Consider the following 24,610-nt stretch of genomic DNA (forward strand, 5'->3'; position numbering starts at 1 on the left):
AGCCTGATTTAGCCATTCCTTTACCACTTTTGACATGTGTTTGGGGTCATTGTCCTGTTGGAACACCCAAATGCGCTAAAGACCCAACCTCGGGGCTGGTGATTTTAGGTTGTCCTGAAAAATTTGGAGGTAATCCTCCTTTTTCATTGTCTCATTTAAAGCACCAGTTCCATTGGCAGCAAAACAGGCCCAAAGCATAATACTACCACCACCATGCTTGACGGTAGGTGTGGTGTTCCTGGGATTAAAGGCCTCATTTTTCTCCTCCAAACATATTTCTGGGTATTGTGGCCAAACAGCTCAATTTTTGTTTCATCTGACCACAGAACTTTCCTCCAGAAGGTCTTATCTTTGTCCATGTGATGTCAGATGAAACAAAAATTCAACCAGAAGCTTGTCAGATGGGTACTAAAAGTGCCTTGCCAAGGGACATGTAAGCAAATATTAACATTGCTGTATGTATACTTTTGACCCAGCAGATTTGCTCACATTTTCAGTAGACACATAATACATTCATAAAAGAACCAAACTTCATGAATGTTTTTTGTGACCGCCAAGTATGTGCTCCAATCACTCTATCACAAAAAAATAAGAGTTGTAGAAATGATTGGAAACTCAAGACAGCCATGACATTATGTTCTTTACAAGTATATGTCAACTTTTGACCACGAATGTATTTGTACAATCTTAATAAATATAAATTCAGACCAGACCAATGTTGGCACGCAGGTATTATTTAAATACACCTGTATTTGAAATTGCCGTTGTGTGCATACCTATGCTTGAACCTATTTTTTGTTTTTACCAATAACTTAATGTTTCAAGAGAATTAGTTTGCATGTCCATACTAAATTATCATTCACTACTGTTAAGTGACTTTTTTATCAATAGATAGAGAGGCTTTATATCATATTTTTGCTCAATATCTGAGAGGTATTACAGTCACATAAGGCTGTCGTTATATTACAATATTTCATACTGTCAGCTATACCCAGAGTCCCAGACATTGAAAACTAACTAGTCTTTCCTACTGGATTATACAGGAATACATTAGAAGCTATAAGGAGTTGTTAAAATATGTGATTTTGTCATGCTAAAGTAATGACCAGTTCTTTATTATCAATTCGACTCAGTGGCCTAGTGGTTAGAGTGTCCGCCCTGAGATCGGTAGGTTGTGGGTTCAAACCCCGGCCGAGTCATACCAAAGACTATAAAAATGGGACCCATTACCTCCCTGCTTGTCACTCAGCATCAAGGGTTGGAATTGGGGGTTAAATCACCAAAAATGATTCCCGGGCGCGGCCACCGCTGCTGCCCACTGCTCCCCTCACCTCCCAGGGGGTGATCAAGGGTGATGGGTCAAATGCAGAGAATAATTTCGCCACACCTAGTGTGTGTGTGACAATCATTGGTACTTTAACTTTTAACTTTAATATTGTTGCCAAACATTCACTAAAGGCATGTGAAAATATAGTCATGAGCTGAGCAAATATGAATGTTATCCACATTCTTCCCATCAAAACTTTGTCCACGGCATCAGGGCCAGCCCGTTGCATAGGCCGTATAGGCAAATGCTAAGGGCGCCGTTCATCAGGGGGCGCCACGCCAGTGCCACAAATGTTGGAGAAAAAAAAAAGAAGAAGAAAAAAGTTGGTACTATTATTTTCAAATACAAAAAATAATCCCACGTTAATTAAAATGCAAAGTAAAGCCTATTTAATAGAAATATTATTTGTTACAACATTACATTACATTGTTATTGCCTTCTGTTTAGCTAATGTTTGCCCTGCAGGTAATCGTCACTTTTCCACCCCTTTATATATTAGGTATAGTTGTAAGTAAAAAAAAAAGGTCAAAGACAAAGCTATTCGGGTTCTTGTGAGTATATACACTTCACTGCCGATGTGGGGGGGCGCCACCTAAAATCTTGCCTAGGGCGCCAGATTGGTTAGGGCCGGGCCTGCACGGCATAATCGCTTATTTCTTTTTAGACAGTTGTTCTGTCTGCACACCCTCTTTTTCACAACTACTGTATTTACCAGACCATAAGGCACACTTAAATTCCCTTTTCTCAAATGCCACTCCTTCTTTGTTTCATTTTGTCCACCAAACGTTTTATGCTGTGCGTGAATACACGAAGGTGAGCTTTGTTGATGTTATTGGTTTGCCGGAGTGCTAATCAGGCATATTTGGTCAATCCATGAATGCAAGCTAATCGATGCTAACATGCTATTTAGGCTAGCTGTATGTACATACTGCGATGAGGTGGCGACTTGTCCAGGGTGTACCCCGCCTTCCGACCGAATGCAGCTGAGATACGCTCCAGCACCCCCCGCAAAAATGGATGGATGGATGTATGTACATATTGCATCATTATGCCTCGTTTGTAAATATATTGGAGCTCATTTAATTTCCTTTATGTCCTTAAGTCAACCCCTTGTGAGTCGTCATAAACACTATGTCGGAGTACTTCTTTAACTCACCAACTTGGGTTAAGTCAACACTTTCTCAGTCGTCATTAACACTATCTCAGAGTTCTTTCTTCAACTCACCAACTTGGGTTAAATCAACACTTCGTGAGTCATCATTAACTCTATGTCAGAGTACTTCTTTAACTCACAAACTTGGGTTAAGTCAACACTTTGTGAGTCGTCATTAACACTATGTCGGAGTTCTTTCTTTAACTCACCAACTTGGGTTAAGTCAACACTTTGTAAGTCGTCATTATCACTATGTCAGAGTACTTCTTTAACTCACCAACTTGAGTTAAATCAACACTTTGTGAGTCGTCATTAACACTATGTAAGAGTTATTTCTTTAACTCACCAACTTGGGTTAAGTCAATGCTTTGTGAGTCGTCATTAACACTATGTCAGAGTACTTCTTTAACTCACCAATTTGGGTTAAATCAACATTTTGTGAGTCGTCATTAACACTATGTCAGAGTTCTTTCTTTAACTCACCAACTGGGGTTAAGTCAACACTTTGTGAGTCGTCATTAACACTATCTCAGAGTTCTTTCTTTAACTCACCAACTTGGGTTAAGTCAACACTTTGTGGGTCGTCATTAACACTATGTCAGAGTTCTTTCTTTAACTCACCAACTTGGGTTAAGTCAACACTTTGTGAGTCATCATTAACACTATGTCAGAGTATTACTTTAACTCACCAACTTGAGTTAAATCAACACTTTGTGAGTCGTCATTAACACTATGTAAGAGTTTTTTCTTTAACTCACCAACTTGGCTTAAGTCAATGCTTTGTGAGTCGTCATTACCACTATGTCAGAGTACTTCTTTAACTCACCAACTTGGGTTAAGTCAACACTTTGTGAGTCCTCATTAACACTATGTCAGAGTTATTTCTTTAACTCACCAACTTGGGTTAAATCAACACTTTGTGAGTCGTCATTAACATTATGTCAGAGTACTTCTTTAACTCACCAATTTGGGTTAAATAAACACTTTGTGAGTCGTCAGTAACACTATGTCAGAGTACTTCTTTAACTCACCAACTTGGGTTAAGTCAACACTTTGTGAATCGTCATTAACACTATCTTAGAGTTCTTTCTTTAACTCACCAACTTGGGTTAAATCAACACTTTGTGAGTCGTCATTAACACTATGTCAGAGTACTTCTTTAACTCACCAACTTGGGTTAAGTCAACACTTTGTGAGTCATCATTAACACTATGTCAGAGTACTTCTTTAACTCATCAACTTGGGTTAAGTCAACACTTTGTGAGTTGTCATTAACACTATGTCAAAGTTTTTTCTTTAACTCACCAACTTGGGTTAAATCAACACTTTGTGAGTCGTCATTAACACTATGTCAGAGTTCTTCTTTAACTCACCAATTTGGGTTAAATCAACACTTTGTGAGTCGTCCGTAACACTATATCAGAGTACTTTTTTAACTCACCAACTTGGTTTGAATCAAAACTTTGGGAGTCATCATTAACACTATGTCAGAGTACTTTTTTAACTCACCAAACTGGGTTAAATTAACACTAAGCAATTTAAACTAAGCAAGTTAACACTGTTTCAGGGTTTATATAGCTACACACTCTACAGAGTTAAAATAACATTTACAAATTAGTTAAGTTCTTAACACTTTTTTAAAGTTCCTTCTATATTTAACATGTTTTCCATCGAACATAATGGTATATTACAATAAAATTATACACACAAAAAATAATAATAAAAAAACATTTAATTTCCCAGAACATTTATTTTGGTTTGTCCCATGCAGTCAGTTAAAAAACACAAATGGGGGTATGCAGAACCATAAACCCAGACTGGACTTGATATAAAACTGTTTTGAGACAATAAAGGTAGTGCATTCAAGTAATACATTTTTAAAATGTTCCTGGATGAACTTCTGACAATAAGATTACATTTGCGTCAGAATATTGGACTTTTATTTGAAGTTTATTTAAATCATGAAAGTAATTATTAATGATTAATCCAACTTTAAAAGTGTGATTATCTGATTTAAAGACAGCATTAAATTTAACATCTGTTCACTTCACCCTAAGCTTTGAGGCCGGATTCGACCAAAAACTGACGGTAACTGCATGGATGAAACTGTTATCAAACATGCATGATCGATACTGTTATCAAACATACATGATCGGTACTGTTATCAAACATGCATGATCGATACTGTTATCAAACAACCATCTTCAACTGAAACAACATCATTATGCTTTAATGCATGGTGTTAAAAAACACCTTTTATGATTCATTATCACATTGTTTTTATTACTATTGCTGACTTAGAGTGAATTAGATGTGTATTCTATGTGGGCAAAAAATCACAGACTATGTATACAGTATATAAAGTTTGATTAAAAGTTGTGTTAGTTTGCATTTTGTCACACAAACAGCACATCTGTAGTACAGGTAATTGAAATCAGGTCTGATCAAAACTTTAAAATGCGATGAATAAAACACTTATGGTAACCCAGAAAAGTATTTATGTCAAAATCACATTTCTGAATTCATCAATGGGATTTGTTGACTGCAGTGAGAGCCAGCAGTGGAACATTTGTGGACTTACTGCCATCTAGTGGTCATGAGAAGACATTCAACCTAGGATGACGTCACTTTATACAGGAGGCTCACAGGGTGGGGTTGGGGCCAATAAACCTCTTCATGTAGTGTTTAAAGTCCTTTACATGAGGAGAGTTGAATACACACTTAGAGGCCACGGCAACCTGCACCATCCGTACTAATCAACGCAACGTTTGATTGACACTGACTGCTGCTCAGCTGGTTGTCATGCATTACTCTGGAAATTACTTTTCATTGTTAATTATGTCTTGGTGAATCCCAGCTGCAGGTCAAAGGAACATTACTGTATGCCAATTACAACTTTGTTTCTCCTCACTTTGTGTGAAGTAAGTTATATCAGGCCTTACAAGATTAAACAAAATAACTCAAACTGCAGGAGATCATTTGATTTTGCATCATTTTCTTATTATTGCTTGCTCACATGGCGCATGCGTGTCTATGAGTACCTTGAGTAAGACCGCCATCTTGTGGCTTTTTATTGCAAATACAGCCATAAACAACAGCAAGGCCAACAATCTTTTTAGTGTTGATTGTTTAGTAACAAATGGCTATAGCTCTTTTTTTTGTTTATTATTATTGTATATATTGTTGCATATATACATATATATATATATATATATATATATATATATATATATATATATATATATATATATATATATATATATGTATATATATATACATATAGATGTATATAGATGGATATGTGTATATATAAATATATATATATATATATATATATATATATATATATATATATATATATCTGCGATGAGGTGGCGACTTGTCCAGGGTGTACCCCGCCTTCCGCCCGATTGTAGCTGAGATAGGCTACAGCGCCCCCCGCGACCCCTAAGGGAATAAGTGGTAGAAAATGGATGGATGGATGGATATATATATATATATATATATATATATATATATATATATATATATATATATATATATATATATATATATATATATATATATATATATATATATATATATATATATATAAATGTATAAATATGTATATATATATATATATATATATATATATATATATATATATGTATAAATATGTATATATATATATATATATATATATATACACATATAAAATAAAATATAAAATAAAATAAAATAAAACCTGCGAATCAGGTTTGTATATATGTATGTATATATATATATATATATATATATATATATATATATATATATATATATATATATATATATATATATATATATATATATAGATGGATATGTATGTATGTATATATATATATATATATATATATATATAGATGGATATGTATGTATGTATATATATATATATATATATATATATATATATATATATATATATATATATATATATATATATACACAGTATATATATATATATATATATATATATATATATATATATATATATATATATACACAGTATATATATATATATATATATATATATATATATATATATATATATATATATATACCTCTTGAAGCTCATGGAGAGAATGCCAAGAGTGTGCAAAACAGTAATCAGAGCAAAGGGTGGCTATTTTTGAAGAAACTAGAATATAAAACATGTTTTCAGTTATTTCACCCTTTTTTTTTGTTAAGTACATAACTCCACATGTGTTCATTCTAGTTTTGATGTGGCAATCTAGAAAATAAAGAAAACGCATTTAATGAGAAGGTGTGTCCGAACTTTTGGCCTGTATTTAATACAGTTAAAATTTGTTTTTTTTTTCATCTTCAGTCGAATTAACCAACACAGGAAAGAAAAATATATATGTCAAACTGCTTTTAAACAAGAAGTCACCTATTTAGTATATGCCACCTTACAGATTCTACACCTATAATGGTTGCCTATTTTATTTTATTTTTTATTTTTTTTGCTCAAGACACGGTGGGTCATTATGCCGCTTTCCTCTTGATTGGGTCTTAAATGTTCTGAATTAGTAGCACTTTGTAAGAATAATACTTTAGAGGACACTAAAGTATTTTAATATGCACTCCTTCTGCACGTAAAGCCCCGTGCTGACAGTGGGAATATAAATGAATTGCGGCGGCAGCATTCATAACTTCACATTCATTACAATAAAGTGCTGACGACTCCATTTAGGAGACAATTTGTAATTGAGGTTTAGTTACAACATGCAAGGAAAATAATGTATTTTGTATTTTGAGTCACTCTAACTGATCATGTAGGGGTCGTTTTGTCCTTTTTAGTCGAATAACAACGAATAGACTAAATATTCTCTTATACTTTTTTTTAAATAAATAAAAACATTTGCAGCTTAATGACAAAAAATGGACTACAATTAGCAGCAACTAACATTTTGGCAGTCAACGTGAATGACCTTACATTGTGTGTATTTAGGAGACAATTTGTAATTGAGGTTTAGTTACAACATGCAAGGAAAATAATGTATTTTGTATTTTTGACTCACTCTAACTGATCATTTAGGGGTCGTTTTGTCCTTTTTAGTCGAATAAAAATGAATAGGCTAAATATTCTCCTAAAAATTTTGCAGCATATGACAAAAAAATGGACTACAATTAGTAGCAACTAAAATTTAGCAGTCAACGTGAATTATCTTGCATTTTGTGTATTAAGGAGACACTTTGTAATTGAGGTTTAGTTACAACATGCAAGAAAAATAATGTATTTTGTATTTTGAGTCACTCTAACTGATCATTTAGGGGTCGTTTTGTCCTTTTTAGTCGAATAACAATGAATGGGCTAAATATTCTCCTATACTTTTTTTAAATAAAAAACAATTTTTTTTGCAGCATAATGACAAAAAATGGACTACAATTAGCAGCAACTAACATTTGGCAGTCAACGTGAATGACCTTGCATTTTGTGTATTTAGGAGACAATTTGCAATTGAGGTTTAGTTACAACATGCAAGGAAAATAATGTATTTTGTATTTTGAGTTACTCTAACTGATCATTTAGGAGTCGTTTTGTCCTTTTTAGTCGACTAACAACAAATAGGCTCAAATATTCTCCTATGCTTTTTTTAAATAAATAAACACATTTTGCAGCATAATGACAAAAAATGCACTACAATTAGCAGCAACTAACATTTGGCAGTCAACGTGAATGACCTTGCATTGTGTGTATTTAGGAGACAATTTGTAATTGAGGTTTAGTTACAACATGCAAGGAAAATAGTGTATTTTGTATTTTGAGTTACTCTAACTGGTCATTTAGGGGTCGTTTTGTCCTTTTTAGTCGAATAACAACAAATAGGCTAAAATATTCTGTTATACTTTTTTTTAAATAAATAAAAAACATTTGCAGCATAATGACAACAAATGTACTACTACAATTAGCAGCAAGTAACATTTGGCAGTCAACGTGAATGACCTTGCATTGTGTGTATTTAGGAGACATTTTGTAATTGAGGTTTAGTTACAACATGCAAGGAAAATAATGTATTTTGTATTTTGAGTCACTCTAACTGATCCTTTAGGGGTCGTTTTGTCATTTTTAATCGAATAACAATGAGTAGGCTAAATATTCTCCTAAAAATGTTGCAGCATAATGACAAAAAAATGGACTACAATTAGCAGCAACTAACATTTGGCAGTCAACGTAAATTACCTTGCTTTGTGTGTATTTAGGAGACAATTTGTAATTGAGGTTTAGTTACAACATGCAAAGAAAATAGTTTATTTTGTATTTTGAGTCACTCTAACTGATCATTTAGGGGTTGTTTTGTCCTTTTTAATCAAATAACAATGAATAGGCTAAATATTCTCCCATACTTTTTTTTTAAAATAAATACCTATTTTTTGCAGCATATATGACAAAAAAATGTACTACAATTAGCAGCAACTAACATTTGACAGTCAACGTGAATGACCTTGCATTTTGTGTATTTAGGAGACAATTTGTAACTTAGGTTTTGTTACATCATGCAAGGAAAATAATGTATTTTGTATTTTGAGTCACTCTAACTGATCATTTAGGGGTGGCTTTGTCCTTTTTAGTCGAATAACAATGAAAAGACTAAATATTCTCCTATACTTTAATTTATTTATTTAAATAAATAACAAATAACAATGAAATACTAAATATTCTCCTATACTTTAATGTATGTATTTAAATAAATAGAAACATTTTGCAGCATAATGACAAAAAAATGGACTACAATTAGCAGCAACTAACATTTGGCAGGCAACGTGAATGACCTTGCATTGTGTGTATTTAGGAGACAATTTGTAATTGAGGTTTAGTTACAACATGCAAGGAAAATAGTGTATTTTTGAGTCACACTAACTGATCATTTAGGGGTCGTCTTGTCCTTTTTAGTCGAATAACAACAAATAGGCTAAAATATTCACCTATACTTTTTTTTAAATAAATAAACACATTTTGCAGCATAATGACAAAAAATGGACTACAATTAGCAGCAACTAACATTTGGCAGTCAACGTGAATTACCTTGCATTTTGTGGTATTTGCAGGATTCCTGGCCATGTTCAAACAAGTCTCACCTTGGTTTTTTTTTTTTTTTTTAGGACCTTTACACGCACTGGAGTCTGTAAAATCTTAACCTGTAAAAAAAAAAAAAAAAAACGTTTTTAAAACGCCTTAAAATAAATTATAGCCATCAAGAATATAGAGTTTGGAATTAGGCTGAAAATTCTCTATAGAAGTGAGCAGTTGTGTCATATCTGCACAAATGGTATGCAGGTCAAATGGACTTTGCAAATATGTGGCGCAGTGTGTGTGTGTGTGTGTGTGTGTGTGTGTGTGTGTGTGTGTGTGTGTGTGTGTGTGTGTGTGTGTGTGTGTGTGTGTGTGTGTGTGTGTGTCAGAGCAGCAGAGAACTTGAACGAGGGAAGCAGCAGCAAGTTTATTACCAAGGACAATACTGCGGATAGTTTCCTTCACAGGAAGCGAGCACACAGTCAAGCTCCTCACTTTGGCTCCTTAAAACAGACAAAGAGCCGTAAAATAGCACGACAACACTTCCTCATTTTCCACCAATGATTGTCTATTTTTTTTTTTTTCTCCCCTCGAATAATGCGTTTTTTTTTTTTTTAGTGAATGTCTTGTAATACATATGGCACTATTTCACACATTAAAATAAGTCAGTGTTATTTTTAGACAAATATACATAAAGTGTGTATAACTGTACTGGGATGTGCACAAATACTGCATCTCTTAACGTGTTGTGGTTGCACTTACACAATTGCACAAAGCAGTACAAATAATATTAACTAATAAATTATTTTATTTTTATACTATTTTTTTTTTATTTTTTTTTTCTGCTTGTATTTCTTTTATTTGGGTTTTATCGTTGTATGGTTTCTTTTTTCCCCCTGGGTCTGAAATAAAATGACTACTAATAATAATAATAACAGGTTATTTTTATTTATAATCGTATATATATATATATATATATATATATATATATATATATATATATATATATATATATATATATATATATATATATATATATATATATATATAATTTGTTATATTATATATGATTGTGTTATTATTATTGCATATTTGGATGCATTACTATTTTATCCGTGATGTGTTTTTTTCCCCCCCAAAATCTATTTATTTTATTTTTCTCCTTCATTCGTTACTGTAGCAAAGTACGTTCGTGCAAAGTATTTTATTTAATAAGCACTCGGACACTTAATCCGAAATTAACGAATTTTAAGCACTTTGTTTCTCTTGCGTGTTTCTGACAAATGATAAAATGACGAAGAGTGTTTTAAAGAACAATGATTAGGGTGCGAGTGGTGCGTTCATGACTTTCAAATATGTGCATCTGGTTTTCTTGTTAACCTCAATGTTTTCTCCCGGCGTCGTCCCTATAAAGTGTTTATGGGTTCAACCGGGTTGTCAAATCCTAGAATAAACGTTTAAAACGTTCAATATGAGGATACAACTATTTGTGTCCCCTATTTTGATGTTTGCAGCAGAATGAAGATTTCCTCGTGTTCTGCAGCATGTTGGTTAAAAATAGTTATTTGACCGTGAACACAACACTCGCAGTCATTAGACATGTATCCTTAATACATCCGACTGCAAATACTTGATTGCAAATAAATGTGACACAATATATATATATATATATATATATATATATATATATATATATATATATATATATATATATATATATATATATATATATATAATTACAACTATAGAATTGTCTTATTGCGCCTCGTGAAAATGGCTGATTGAAAATAAAAATAAAGTGCGTGACCATCTCAAGTTCAGGAGATGATTGGTGCACAATCATTGATACACACATTTTGAAGACAACACATTAATAGTCACATTATGAAGACAACACATCAATAGTCACACTATGAAGACAACACACTAATAGTCACATTATGAAGACAACACACTAATAGTCACATTATGAAGACAACACACTAATACACATTTTATGAAGACAACACACTAATAGTCACATTATGAAGACAACACACTAATAGTCACATTTTATGAAGACAACACACTAATAGTCACATTATGAAGACAACACACTAATAGTCACATTATGAAGACAACACACTAATACACATTTTATGAAAACAACACACTAATAGTCACATTATGAAGACAACACACTAATGCACATTTTATGAAGACATCACACTAATAGTCACATTATGAAGACAACACACTAATAGTCACATTATGAAGACAACACACTATTACACATTTTATGAAGACAACACACTAATAGTCACATTATGAAGACAACACACTAATAGTCACATTTTATGAAGACAACACACTAATAGTCACATTATGAAGACAACACACTAATAGTCACATTATGAAGACAACACACTAATAGTCACATTTTATGAAGACAACACACTAATAGTCACATTATGAAGACAACACACTAATAGTCACATTATGAAGACAACACACTAATACACATTTTATGAAAACAACACACTAATAGTCACATTATGAAGACAACACACTAATGCACATTTTATGAAGACATCACACTAATAGTCACATTATGAAGACAACACACTAATAGTCACATTATGAAGACAACACACTATTACACATTTTATGAAGACAACACACTAATAGTCACATTATGAAGACAACACACTAATAGTCACATTATGAAGACAACACATTAATAGTCACATTATGAAGACAACACTAATAGTCACATTATGAAGACAACACACTAATAGTCACATTATGAAGACAACACACTAATACACATTTTATGAAGACAACACACTAATAGTCACATTATGAAGACAACACACTAATACACGTTTTATGAAGACAACACACTAATACACACATTATGAAGAAAACACACTAATACACACATTATGAAGAAAACACACTAATACACACATTATGAAGACAACACACTGATAGTCACATTATGAAGACAACCACTAATAGTCACATTATGAAGACAACACTATGAAGACAACACACTAATAGTCACGCTATGAATACAACACACTAATAGTCACATTACGAAAACAACACGCTAATACACACATTATGAAGACAACACATAATGTGTTGTCTTCATAATGTTGTCTTCACACATTATGAAGACAACGCACTGATAGTCACATTATGATGACAACACACTAATAGTCACATTATGAAGACAACACACTAATAGTCACATTATGAAGACAACACTATGAAGACAACACATTAATAGTCACATTATGAAGACAACACTATTAAGACAACACACTAATAGTCACATTATGAAGACAACACACTGATAGTCACATTATGAAGACAACACTATTAAGACAACACACTAATAGTCACATTATGAAGACAACACACTGATAGTCACATTATGAAGACAACCCACTAATAGTCACATTATGAAGACAACACTATGAAGACAACACACTAATAGTCACGCTATGAATACAACACACTAATAGTCACATTATGAAGACAACACACTAATAGTCACGCTTTGAATACAACACACTAATAGTCACATTACGAAAACAACACGCTAATACACACATTATGAAGACAACACACTAATACACACATTATGAAGACAGCGCACTGATAGTCACATTATGATGACAACACACTAATAGTCACATTATGAAGACAACACACTAATAGTCACATTATGAAGACAACACTATGAAGACAACACATTAATAGTCACATTATGAAGACAACACTATTAAGACAACACACTAATAGTCACATTATGAAGACAACACACTGATAGTCACATTATGAAGACAACACTATTAAGACAACACACTAATAGTCACATTATGAAGACAACACACTGATAGTCACATTATGAAGACAACCCACTAATAGTCACATTATGAAGACAACACTATGAAGACAACACACTAATAGTCACGCTATGAATACAACACACTAATAGTCACATTATGAAGACAACACACTGATAGTCACATTATGAAGACAACCCACTAATAGTCACATTATGAAGACAACACTATGAAGACAACACACTAATAGTCACGCTATGAATACAACACACTAATAGTCACATTATGAAGACAACACTCTAATAGTCACGCTATGAATACAACACACTAATAGTCACATTATGAAGACAACCCACTAATAGTCACATTATGAAGACAACACTATGAAGACAACACACTAATAGTCACGCTATGAATACAACACACTAATAGTCACATTACGAAAACAACACGCTAATACACACATTATGAAGACAACACACTAATACACACATTATGAAGACAACGCACTGATAGTCACATTATGATGACAACACACTAATAGTCACATTATGAAGACAACACACTAATAGTCACATTATGAAGACAACACTATGAAGACAACACATTAATAGTCACATTATGAAGACAACACTATTAAGACAACACACTAATAGTCACATTATGAAGACAACACACTGATTGTCACATTATGAAGACAACACACTAATAGTCACATTATGAAGACAACACACTAACAGTCACATTTTGAAGACAACACACTGATAGTCACATTATGAAGATAACACACTAATAGTCACATTATGAAGACAACACTATGAAGACAACAAACTAATAGTCACATTATGAAGACAACACACTAATAGTCCCATTATGAAGACAACACTATGAAGACAACACACTAATAGTCACATTATGAAGACAACACACTGATAGTCACATTATGAAGACAACACTATGAAGACAACACACTAATAGTCACATTATGAAGACAACACACAAATAGTCACATTATGAAGACAACACACAAATAGTCATGTTATGAAGACAACACACTAATAGTCACATTATGAACACAACACTCTAATAGTCACAGTATAACAACAACACACTAATGCACACATTATGAAGACAACACACTGATAGTCACATTACGAAGACAACACACAAATAGTCACATTATGAGGACAACACACTGATAGTCACATTATGAAGACAACACTATGAAGACAACACACTAATAGTCACATTATGAAGACAACACACAAATAGTCACATTATGAAAACAACACACTAATGCACACATTATGAAGACAACACACTGATAGTCACATTATGAAGACAACACACTGATAGTCACATTATGAAGACAAATAGTCACATCTGACAATACACAAATAAGCTGTTTACAAAATGACACATTCAAAGAATGGTCGACGCTCTCTACAGGCCAGATGCGGCACAATTCTATTGTCGATTATATATTGTGTTGTTGTAAAATGCAGTTGGACTGCAATGAACTCTTAATAATGTAAAATGCAGTTGGACTGCAATGAACTCTTAATAATGTAAAATATGGTTAATGGTGAAAGAATAAGATCTGTAGTAAACACTATATATATATATATATATATATATATATATATATATATATATATATATATATATATATATATATATATATATATATATATATATATATATATATATAGGTCTTCTGATTGACTGCAGTCTAGGGTATTGCGTCAGCCTTTCACACAAAGTTACACGCTGGGATAGGCTCCAGCCCTTTAATTGTCGCCCTAGACAGAATAGTGTTCAAAATCCGGCCATTTGTCACCCGAGTGAAATTAAATTAGAATTTTTTTAAAAATGCAACATGGTGCGGAAATAGAGCAAAACTTAATTATTTTGACACACATGTGAAATTAATTTTAAATAAAAAAAAATAAAAAAATAAAAATAGAGGCCAAAATGCCATTTGTCACACACGTGAATCAAAATTAGAATGAACAAAAATAACATGGGGGAAAATAAAGCAAAAAGTCACAATGTAAAGAAAATACCTAAAATATGTATACTAATTACACAAATCTTTTTCTTCTCCTTTTTTTCAATTAGTAAAATTTTTCAGAAAATTATAGAAATGTATATAAAGTAGCCTCGACATCCTTTGGCTGAGTTTGGACACACTTGCTGGCATGTGTGGTTTTTAAGGCCAAATGACGCGCAAACACACACACACACACACACACACACACACACAAAAATACAAACTAGTTGTAAAAGTTTAACACAGCTTAAAGACAAAAACGCTTGTCAAACACTTACAGATAATTATGTCTGTTTTTAACATATTTAGAAGCAATGTTATTAACAAATAGGGGAGTAATAGCTGCATATTTGGAAAAAGAAAAGGAAAAAAAAGCTCTTGCTCCTGTCGTAGAAGCTTTACGGTGTTTTTATTCGCATAAATCACCCAAAAATGTGCAAAATAGATGACGTGCACACACACACACACACACACACACACACACACACACACACACACACACACACACACACACACACACACACACACACACACAAACACACACACACACACACACACACACACACGTTCATGTACTTCTTACCTTCTTGGGACCTGCGAAAAATGCCTACCTCTTTAGAACCACCCTTTCTTGATATATAAAGATGTGTATTTACAACATTATTAATATATACATTATATGCAAATATAAAAACGCTTGTTGTGAAAAATGAGTTGGAATTTCACAAGAAAAGGGTCACAATTTCACAAGAAAAACCTAGAATTTTGGCAGTATTATAATAGAAGTCGTAATTTTACTCAACGCAAGTCAAACTTTTACAAGAAAAACTGAACATTTGTGCAATGTTATGATAAAAGTTGGAATTTTTCTCAATAGCAGTTGCAGTTTTACAAAAAAAAATTAATGTTGGCAATTTTATGATTAGAGTCGTAATTTTACTCGATAAAAGACCCAATTTTATAAGAACAACTTTAAAATGCTGGCAATTTTATAATAATAATTGGAACTACAAAAGTCATTGTTTTACTCAAAAAAAAATTCACCGTTTTACAAGAACAACAAAAAAATTGGCAATGTTGTGATAAAAGTCAGAATTTTATGTGACAAATGTCACCATTTTGTGCTAAAAAGTAATAATTTTACATTAAAAAGTAACAATTTTACGAGAAAATATTGCAGTATTACAGAAACAGAAAGAATATGAGAAATTGTTCCCAATTTTATAAGAAAAAAGTCGACACATTGTGAGAAAAAGACTGCTTTCAGTAAAAGAAAATGTTTTTGGAATTGTTTGTTTGTAATTGATTTTTAATCTTCATTATTTACTTCAAGTTATTACAGTATGTCTCTATATACATATCTATTTATTTGTTTTAATACATTTTGGCCAAAAGGGGGCGCATTTTTAAATTCCTTACACACACTTGTTATTTCATATGTTGACCAGAGGGGGAGCACTTCTAATTTTTACACACACTTGTTATTTCATATGTTGACCAAGGGGGAACACTCAAAAATTGTAAACACACTTGCTATTTCATATGGTGACCAGAGGGGGAACACTTCACATTTTTACACAGACTTGTTATTTCATGTTGACCAGAGGGGGAGCACCTCAAATATTTACACACACTTGTTACTAAATATATTGTCCAGAGGGGGAGAACTTCATATTTTTACACACTTGTTATTTCATATGTTGACTAGAGGGGTAGCACTTCTAATTTTTACACACTCTTGTTATTTCATATGTTGACCAGAGGGGGAACACTTCACATTTTTACACACACTTGTTATTTCATATGTTGACCAGAGGGGGAGCACCTCAAATATTTACACACACTTGTTATTACATATGTTGACCAGAGGTGGAGCACTTCACATTTTTACACACACTTGTTATTGTATATGTTGACCAGAGGGGTAGCACTTCTAATTTTTTACACACACTTGTTATTTCATATGTTGACCAGAGGGGGAGCACTTCTAATTTTTACACACACTTGTTATGTCATATGTTGACCAGAGGGGGAACACTCCAAATTTGTAAACACACTTGTTATTTCATATGTTGACCAGAGGGGGAGCACTTCACATTTTTACACACACTTGTTATTTCATATGTTGACCAGAGGGGGAGCACCTCAAATATTTACACACACTTGTTATTACATATGTTGACCAGAGGTGGAGCACTTCACATTTTTACACACACTTGTTATTGTATATGTTGACCAGAGGGGTAGCACTTCTAATTTTTTACACACACTTGTTATTTCATATGTTGACCAGAGGGGGAGCACTTCTAATTTTTACACACACTTGTTATTTCATATGTTGACCAGAGGGGGAACACTCCAAATTTGTAAACACACCTGTTATTTCATATGTTGACCAGAGGGGGAACACTTCACATTTTTACACACACTTGTTATTTCATATGTTGACCAGAGGGGGAGCACCTCAAATGTTTACACACACTTGTTATTACATATGTTGACCAGAGGGGGAGCACTTCACATTTTTACACACACTTGTTATTGTATATGTTGACCAGAGGGGTAGCACTTCTAATTTTTTACACACACTTGTTATTTCATATGTTGACCAGAGGGGGATCACTTCAATTTCTTACACACACTTGTTATTACATATGTTGACCAGAGGGGGAACACTCCAAATCTGTAAACACACTTGTTATTTCATATGTTGACCAGAGGGGGAACACTTCACATTTTTACACACACTTGTTATTTCATATGTTGACCAGAGGGGGAGCACCTCAAATATTTACACACACTTGTTATTACATATGTTGACCAGAGGGGGAGCACTTCACATTTTTACACACTTGTTATTTCATATGTTGACCAGAGGGGTAGCACTTCTAATTTTTTACACACACTTGTTATTTCATATGTTGACCAGAGGGGGCGCACTTCTAATTTTTTACACACACTTGTTATTTCATATGTTGACCAGAGGGGGAGCACCTCAAATGTTTACACACACTTGTTATTTCATATGTTGACCAGAGGGGGAGCACTTCAAATTTTTACACACATTTGTTATTTCATATGTTGACCAGAGGGTGAAACTGAGACATTGTCTATTAGATGCAATGTTATTGGGACCATGATGTATTTCATCACTTGTTCACGCCTCCTCATATGGAAGATACTTTTCCTTCTTCATGTCTCGAGAAGGGTAGAAATACAAGAACACACACACACACACACACACACACACACACACACACACACACACACACACACACACACACACACACACACGTCGAGCAGCATGGAGTTTGGTTCTGCTCTATTTGGAGCCGGAGGGTGGGGCGGCGGCGCACGCTTTGCATATCACGTGACCGCCAGTTGACAAATCACCAATTAGCTAGCCGTTATTCTTCGGGAGTTGCTAAAAAGCCTCGCAAGAAGCGTGTGCGCGCAGCTGCATGGCAATGTGCGAACGGAACCCTCTGAATCCGGGCTATGTTGGACCTCTGTTGAATTTGGCCCCCGGCCCCGAGTCGCTCTACTTGTCCAACTTGCGGGGCAATGGTGCGCACATGCCCGCGCTGCACCACCACCACCATCACCACCACATCCCCTACAACCGAAGGGCAGAGCTGTGCACGCTCCCGTGGCCCGCCTCGAGTCCGTGCACGTCCGGCCCGGTCGCTCCGCCGCCTCAGAGCCGCGCCTTCGGAGCCTTCTGCCCGCCGTTCCGCTCCAGCTCGACCGCGCCTGTAAGCGACGACAACAACCACCACCACCCGGCCAAGGCTGCCCAGGAGGAGCCTCCGCGTCATCCGCCGCCTCCTCGGTGTCTGCCGGGCCCCGACCACAAGGTGCCACCGTCGGCAGGACCTCACCCGGTCTATGCCGGGGAGCTGCAGGGCCACCAGCGCGCTTATTTGGACGCGCAGGACCGCGCGCACGGGTGCACGGGCCAGCTGGAGCAGGAATGTGCGGGTCGGCTCGACGCGAACAAGCCTCTGTCCGCGCTCAGCTGCACCAGGTCCACTTTTCTTGAAGGTGTAGTACACTTTTATTACCTAATAATCTAATTATGAAGTCACTATTTTATTATTGTGGCGTATAAACAATGGGTCACGTGGTGTGTGTTGGACCTTCAAGTCCAATTGGGCCAAAAAACGTGTCCTTGGATTTATAATGAACTTGTATTTTTGTTTCATGATGGCAGAAAAATATGCCCTATGTGACATAAAATAATGAAAATGCACAATATGGTGCACATTTGTTGAATTATTTTTCACATTTTACTCAATTTATGGCTTACAGTACATATATATATATATATATATATATATATATATATATATATATATATATATATATATATATATATATATATATAGGCTAAAAGTTTGGACAAACCTAATTTCAATGCGGTTTGTGAGTGTATATATATATATATATATATATATATATATATATATATATATATATATATATATATATATATATATATATATATATATATATATAGTCAAGGTTCCTGTGGATTAACCGTCATACAGTGCTCAATACCGGAATAGAGCGGACTATACGTTAGGTCAGGAAAAAACATAAGAGGCTATATCATCCCTACAAGCCTGTTTCGCAGGTTTCCCGCTCGTCAGGGGATTTTATGAATATAAAATAAAATAATTAAGCGGAAGAAAATGGATGGATGGATGGATACAATTTTAAAAAACAAAACCTCCTAAACAGGCTTGACGGGATGATATAACCTTTTGTATTTTTCCTGACCTAATGTATGTATGTATGTATGTATATATATATATATATATATATATATATATATATATATATATATATATATATATATATATATATATATATATATATATACTGTATGTATGTATATGTATCAGTCTTCTGTTTTTTGCACATGTGTGATTCTGACAAAAGAGCAAAAATAAATGTCAGAGAATGCTGGTTGTTGGGAAGCTATATTATATGATATGTATATATATATATATATATATATATATATATATATATATATATATATATATATATATATATATATATATATATACATTTTCTACCGCTTATTCCCTTTTGGGGTCGCGGGGGGCGCTGGAGCCTATCTCAGCTACAATCGGGCGGAAGGCGGGGTACACCCTGGACAAGTCGCCACCTCATCGCAGGGCCAACACAGATAGACAGACAACATTCACACTCACATTCACACACTAGGGCCAATTTAGTGTTGCCAATCAACTTATCCCCAGGTGCATGTTTTTGGAGGTGGGAGGAAGCCGGAGTACCCGGAGGGAACCCACGCAGTCATGGGGAGAACATGCAAACTCCACACAGAAAGATCCCGAGCCCGGGATTGAACCCAAGACTACTCAGGACCTTCGTATTGTGAGGCAGATGCACTAACCCCTCTTCCACCGTGCTGCCCTATATATATATATATATATATATATATATATATATATATATATATATATATATATATATATATATATATATATATACATATATATATATATAAAAGCATATTTCAGTGAAAAACAATAGCACACAATTGTATTTCAATGTTAAAAGATGTTTGAAATGTTTACATTTAAATAGTAATATTTGAATATTTGATTTGTGTCTTCCTTCACTGTGTGTTATTTTAGCAGGGTGTGGTAGAGTATATTATTTATTGAAATATATAATTATTCATGTAGAAGCCCAGCTTGGGACAAAAGTTGGGAACTGACATTTAGCTATGGACTTTTTTTTAAATGTTTCGGAACTATGTTGAAGTGTATTGTCCCTGTTGAAATGATATGCTATTCCATTCTCATCACAATTAAATAGAATAAATATTTATTTTAAATACAATATTGTAGTATGAGGCAAACGTGTTTTTTTAAATATTAGTTTTTGCAGTATTTGTAACTAATCCATTGTGTATTTATCTTTTTTTTTTTTTTTTTTTTTTTTTTTTTTTTTTACACTTGATCTAATTTCTTATTTCCCGCCACGTGTGCGCCATGCAGGTGGCGCCTGGTGCTCGTCCCACTTGGCGAGGAGCAGGAAAAAGAGGAAGCCTTACTCCAAGCCTCAGCTGGCTGAACTTGAGAGCGAATTCCTGCTCAACGAGTTCATCAACAGGCAGAAGCGCAAAGAACTTTCCGAGAGACTGGACCTGAGCGACCAGCAGGTGAAGATCTGGTTCCAGAACCGCAGGATGAAGAAGAAACGACTCATGATGCGAGAACAAGCCTTTGGCCTGTATTGAGGAGTCAATAGGGCGACATGTACCTCATGTTTTTTGGACCACCATTTATTTATAAAAAATTATGTGTGAAATACTTCATCTCCATGACATCATCCAGGTGGACAATGGAACATTTCAGCCTCCAAAATGATTATTTAATGTATTCCTGTTGTTGTTTTCCCCCTCTCTATTGTTGTGGGTCTTAAGCTCAAGTTCATGTTTATATTATATATATATATATATATATATATATATATATATATATATATATATATATATATATATATATATATATATATATATATATATATATATATATATATATATATATATATGTGTGTATATATAACACTTATGCATGCACGTATTTTCTCATTCCAATGCTTTAGAATTGTAAATAAATGGCTTCTTTTTCAACACGACATGTTCTCGTGTTTGTGCAGGTTAAACATTAAACTTTTGCTGAAATGTGGCGTATTTTTGCCAACATTCTCCATCAAATACTATAGAAATCATGCAGGAAAGGCAAGTTAAAATGCAAAAAAAAAAAAAAAAAAAAAAGGAGGGAGCTATAGACTTTAGTAAATAAATAGTTATTGCCTTTATATTGGAAATATTTTGCATTTGGAAGTGACAAAAGTGAATGTTAATTAATTTTCTTTGGTATCTCTTCCACAAAGTTGCATTATTTTTAAACCATATATAAATATCATTATCACGCACATTTTTTCTCGTTTTAAAGCTTTATTATAGAGAGTAAATGCATTATTTTTCAACACAACACATTCTCGTGTTTGTGCAGGTTAAACATGACATTTTTTTTTTTTTTGCTGAAATGTGGCGTATTTTTGCCAACATTATCCATCAAATACTATAGAAATAATGTAGGAAAGGCAATTTAAAATGCAAAAAAAAGAGGCAGCTATGGACTTGAGTAAATAAATAGTTATTGCTGATATTATAGAAATATTTTGGATTTTGAAGTGACCAAAGTGCATGTTAATTATTATTGTTTGGTATCTCTTCCACAAAGTTGCGTTATTTTAAAACCATATGTAAATATCATTAGCACGCACATATTTTCTCGTTTTAAAGCTTCATTATAGAGAGTAAGTGCATTATTTTTCAACAGGACACGTTCTCGTGTTTGTGCAGGTTAAACATGACATTTTTTTGCTGAAATGTGGCGTATTTTTGCCAACATTACTATGTATAGAAATCATGCAGGAAAGGCAACTTAAAATACAAAAAAAAAAGGCAGCTATAGACTTGAGTAAATACATAGTTATTGCTGATATAATAGAAATATTTTGGATTTGGAAGTAAATTTTGGATTTGGAAGTGACAAAAGTGAATGTTAATTATTTTTGCCAACATTATCCTTTTTTTTTTTTTTTTTGCCAACTTTTTATTTTATTTTTGCCAACATTATCCAACAAATACTATAAAAATCATGCAGGAAAGGCAACTTAAAATGCAAAAAAAGAGGCAGCTATAGACTTGAGTAAATAAATAGTTATTGCTGATATAATAAAAATATTTTGGATTTGGAAGTGACCAAAGTGCATGTTAATTATTATTGTTTGGTATCTCTTCCACGAAGTTGCATTCTTTTAAAACCATATACAAATATCATCAGCACGCATATGTTTTCTCGTTTTAAATCTTCATTATAGAGAGTAAATGCATTATTTTTCAACACGACATGTTCTCGTGTTTGTGCAGGTTAAACATGACATTTTTGCTGAAATGTGGCGTATTTTTGCCAACATTATCCATCAAATACTATAAAAATCATGCAGGAAAGGCAACTTAAAATGCAAAAAAAAAAAGGCAGCTATAGACTTTAGTAAATAAATAGTTATTGCTGATATAATGGAAATATTTTGGATTTGTAAGTGACAAAAGTGAATGTTAATTATTATTGTTTGGTATCTCTTCTACACAGTTGCATTATTTAAAACCATATATATCATTAGCACGCAATATTTTTCCTTTGATTTCACACAAAAAAGTTAATTGCAAAAATTACCGGAAATGTTAGTTCCTTTCCCCCTGCATGCACGCACATATTTTCTCGTTTTAAAGCTTCATTATAGAGAGTAAATGCATATTTTTCAACACGACATGTTCTCGTGTTTGTGCAGGTTAAATATTAAACTTTTGCTGAAATGTGGCGCATTTTGCCAACATTATCCATCAAAGTAGTAAATAAACAGTTATTGCCGATATAATGGAAATATTTTGGATTTGTAAGTGACAAAAGTGAATGTTAATTATTATTGTTTGGTATCTCTTCCACACAGTTGCATTCTTTTAAAATCATATATAAATATCATTAGCACGCAATATTTTTCTTTTTATTTCACACAAAAACAAAAGTTACTGGAAATGTTTTCCCCTGCATGCACGCATATATTTTCTCGTTTTAAACTTTATTATAGAGAGTAAATGCTCTCTTTTTCAACACCAAATGTTCTCATATACAACATTTAACATACAACCTTTGCTAAATTGTGGATTATTTTTTGCCACCGTTATAGAACGTATAATCACATAAACACTGTAGTATAAATCATGCACGAAAAGAAACTTAAAATGCAAAAAAGAGGAAAATATAGACTTTAGTAAATACATAGTTATTGCTGATATAATTTAAATATTTTGGATTGGGATGTAACAAAAGTGAATGTGAATTACTATTTTTTGGTATGTCTTCCACACAGATGCATTCTTTTAAAAACATATATAAATATGACTAACACGCAATATTTTTCCCTTTATTTCACACAAAAACAGACCCCTCAAAAAACGTTGAAAAAGTTAATTGCAAAAGTTACCGGAAATGTTCATTCCTTTCCCCTACATGCACGCACATATTTTCTCGTTTTAAACTTTATTATGGAGAGTAAATACGTTATTTTTCAACACCAAATGTTCTCACATTTA

At 33.4% G+C, this 24,610-nt stretch overlaps 1 protein-coding gene across 1 annotated transcript; it reads left to right on the top strand.

Moving 5' to 3' along the window:
* Positions 1 to 18,866: 18,866 nt before the first annotated feature.
* On the top strand, positions 18,867 to 21,682 carry hoxd12a (homeobox D12a). The gene is made up of 2 exons (XM_061971929.1): positions 18,867 to 19,449; positions 21,441 to 21,682. Exons 1-2 carry the CDS (start codon positions 18,867 to 18,869, stop codon positions 21,680 to 21,682), a joined length of 825 nt encoding a protein of 274 aa, XP_061827913.1.
* Positions 21,683 to 24,610: the final 2,928 nt, after the last annotated feature.

This window comes from Nerophis lumbriciformis, linkage group LG13 (genome assembly GCF_033978685.3).
Source record: "Nerophis lumbriciformis linkage group LG13, RoL_Nlum_v2.1, whole genome shotgun sequence".
Taxonomy (NCBI): Eukaryota; Metazoa; Chordata; class Actinopteri; order Syngnathiformes; family Syngnathidae; genus Nerophis; species Nerophis lumbriciformis.

Bases quoted from the DNA above. Each gene is read 5' to 3' on its own strand.
- hoxd12a (XM_061971929.1), top strand. From the start codon at position 18,867: ATGGCAATGTGCGAACGGAACCCTCTGAATCCGGGCTATGTTGGACCT. The intron at 19,450-21,440 runs GTGTAGTACACT...TGCGCCATGCAG, and splicing joins CAGGTCCACTTTTCTTGAAG to GTGGCGCCTGGTGCTCGTCC.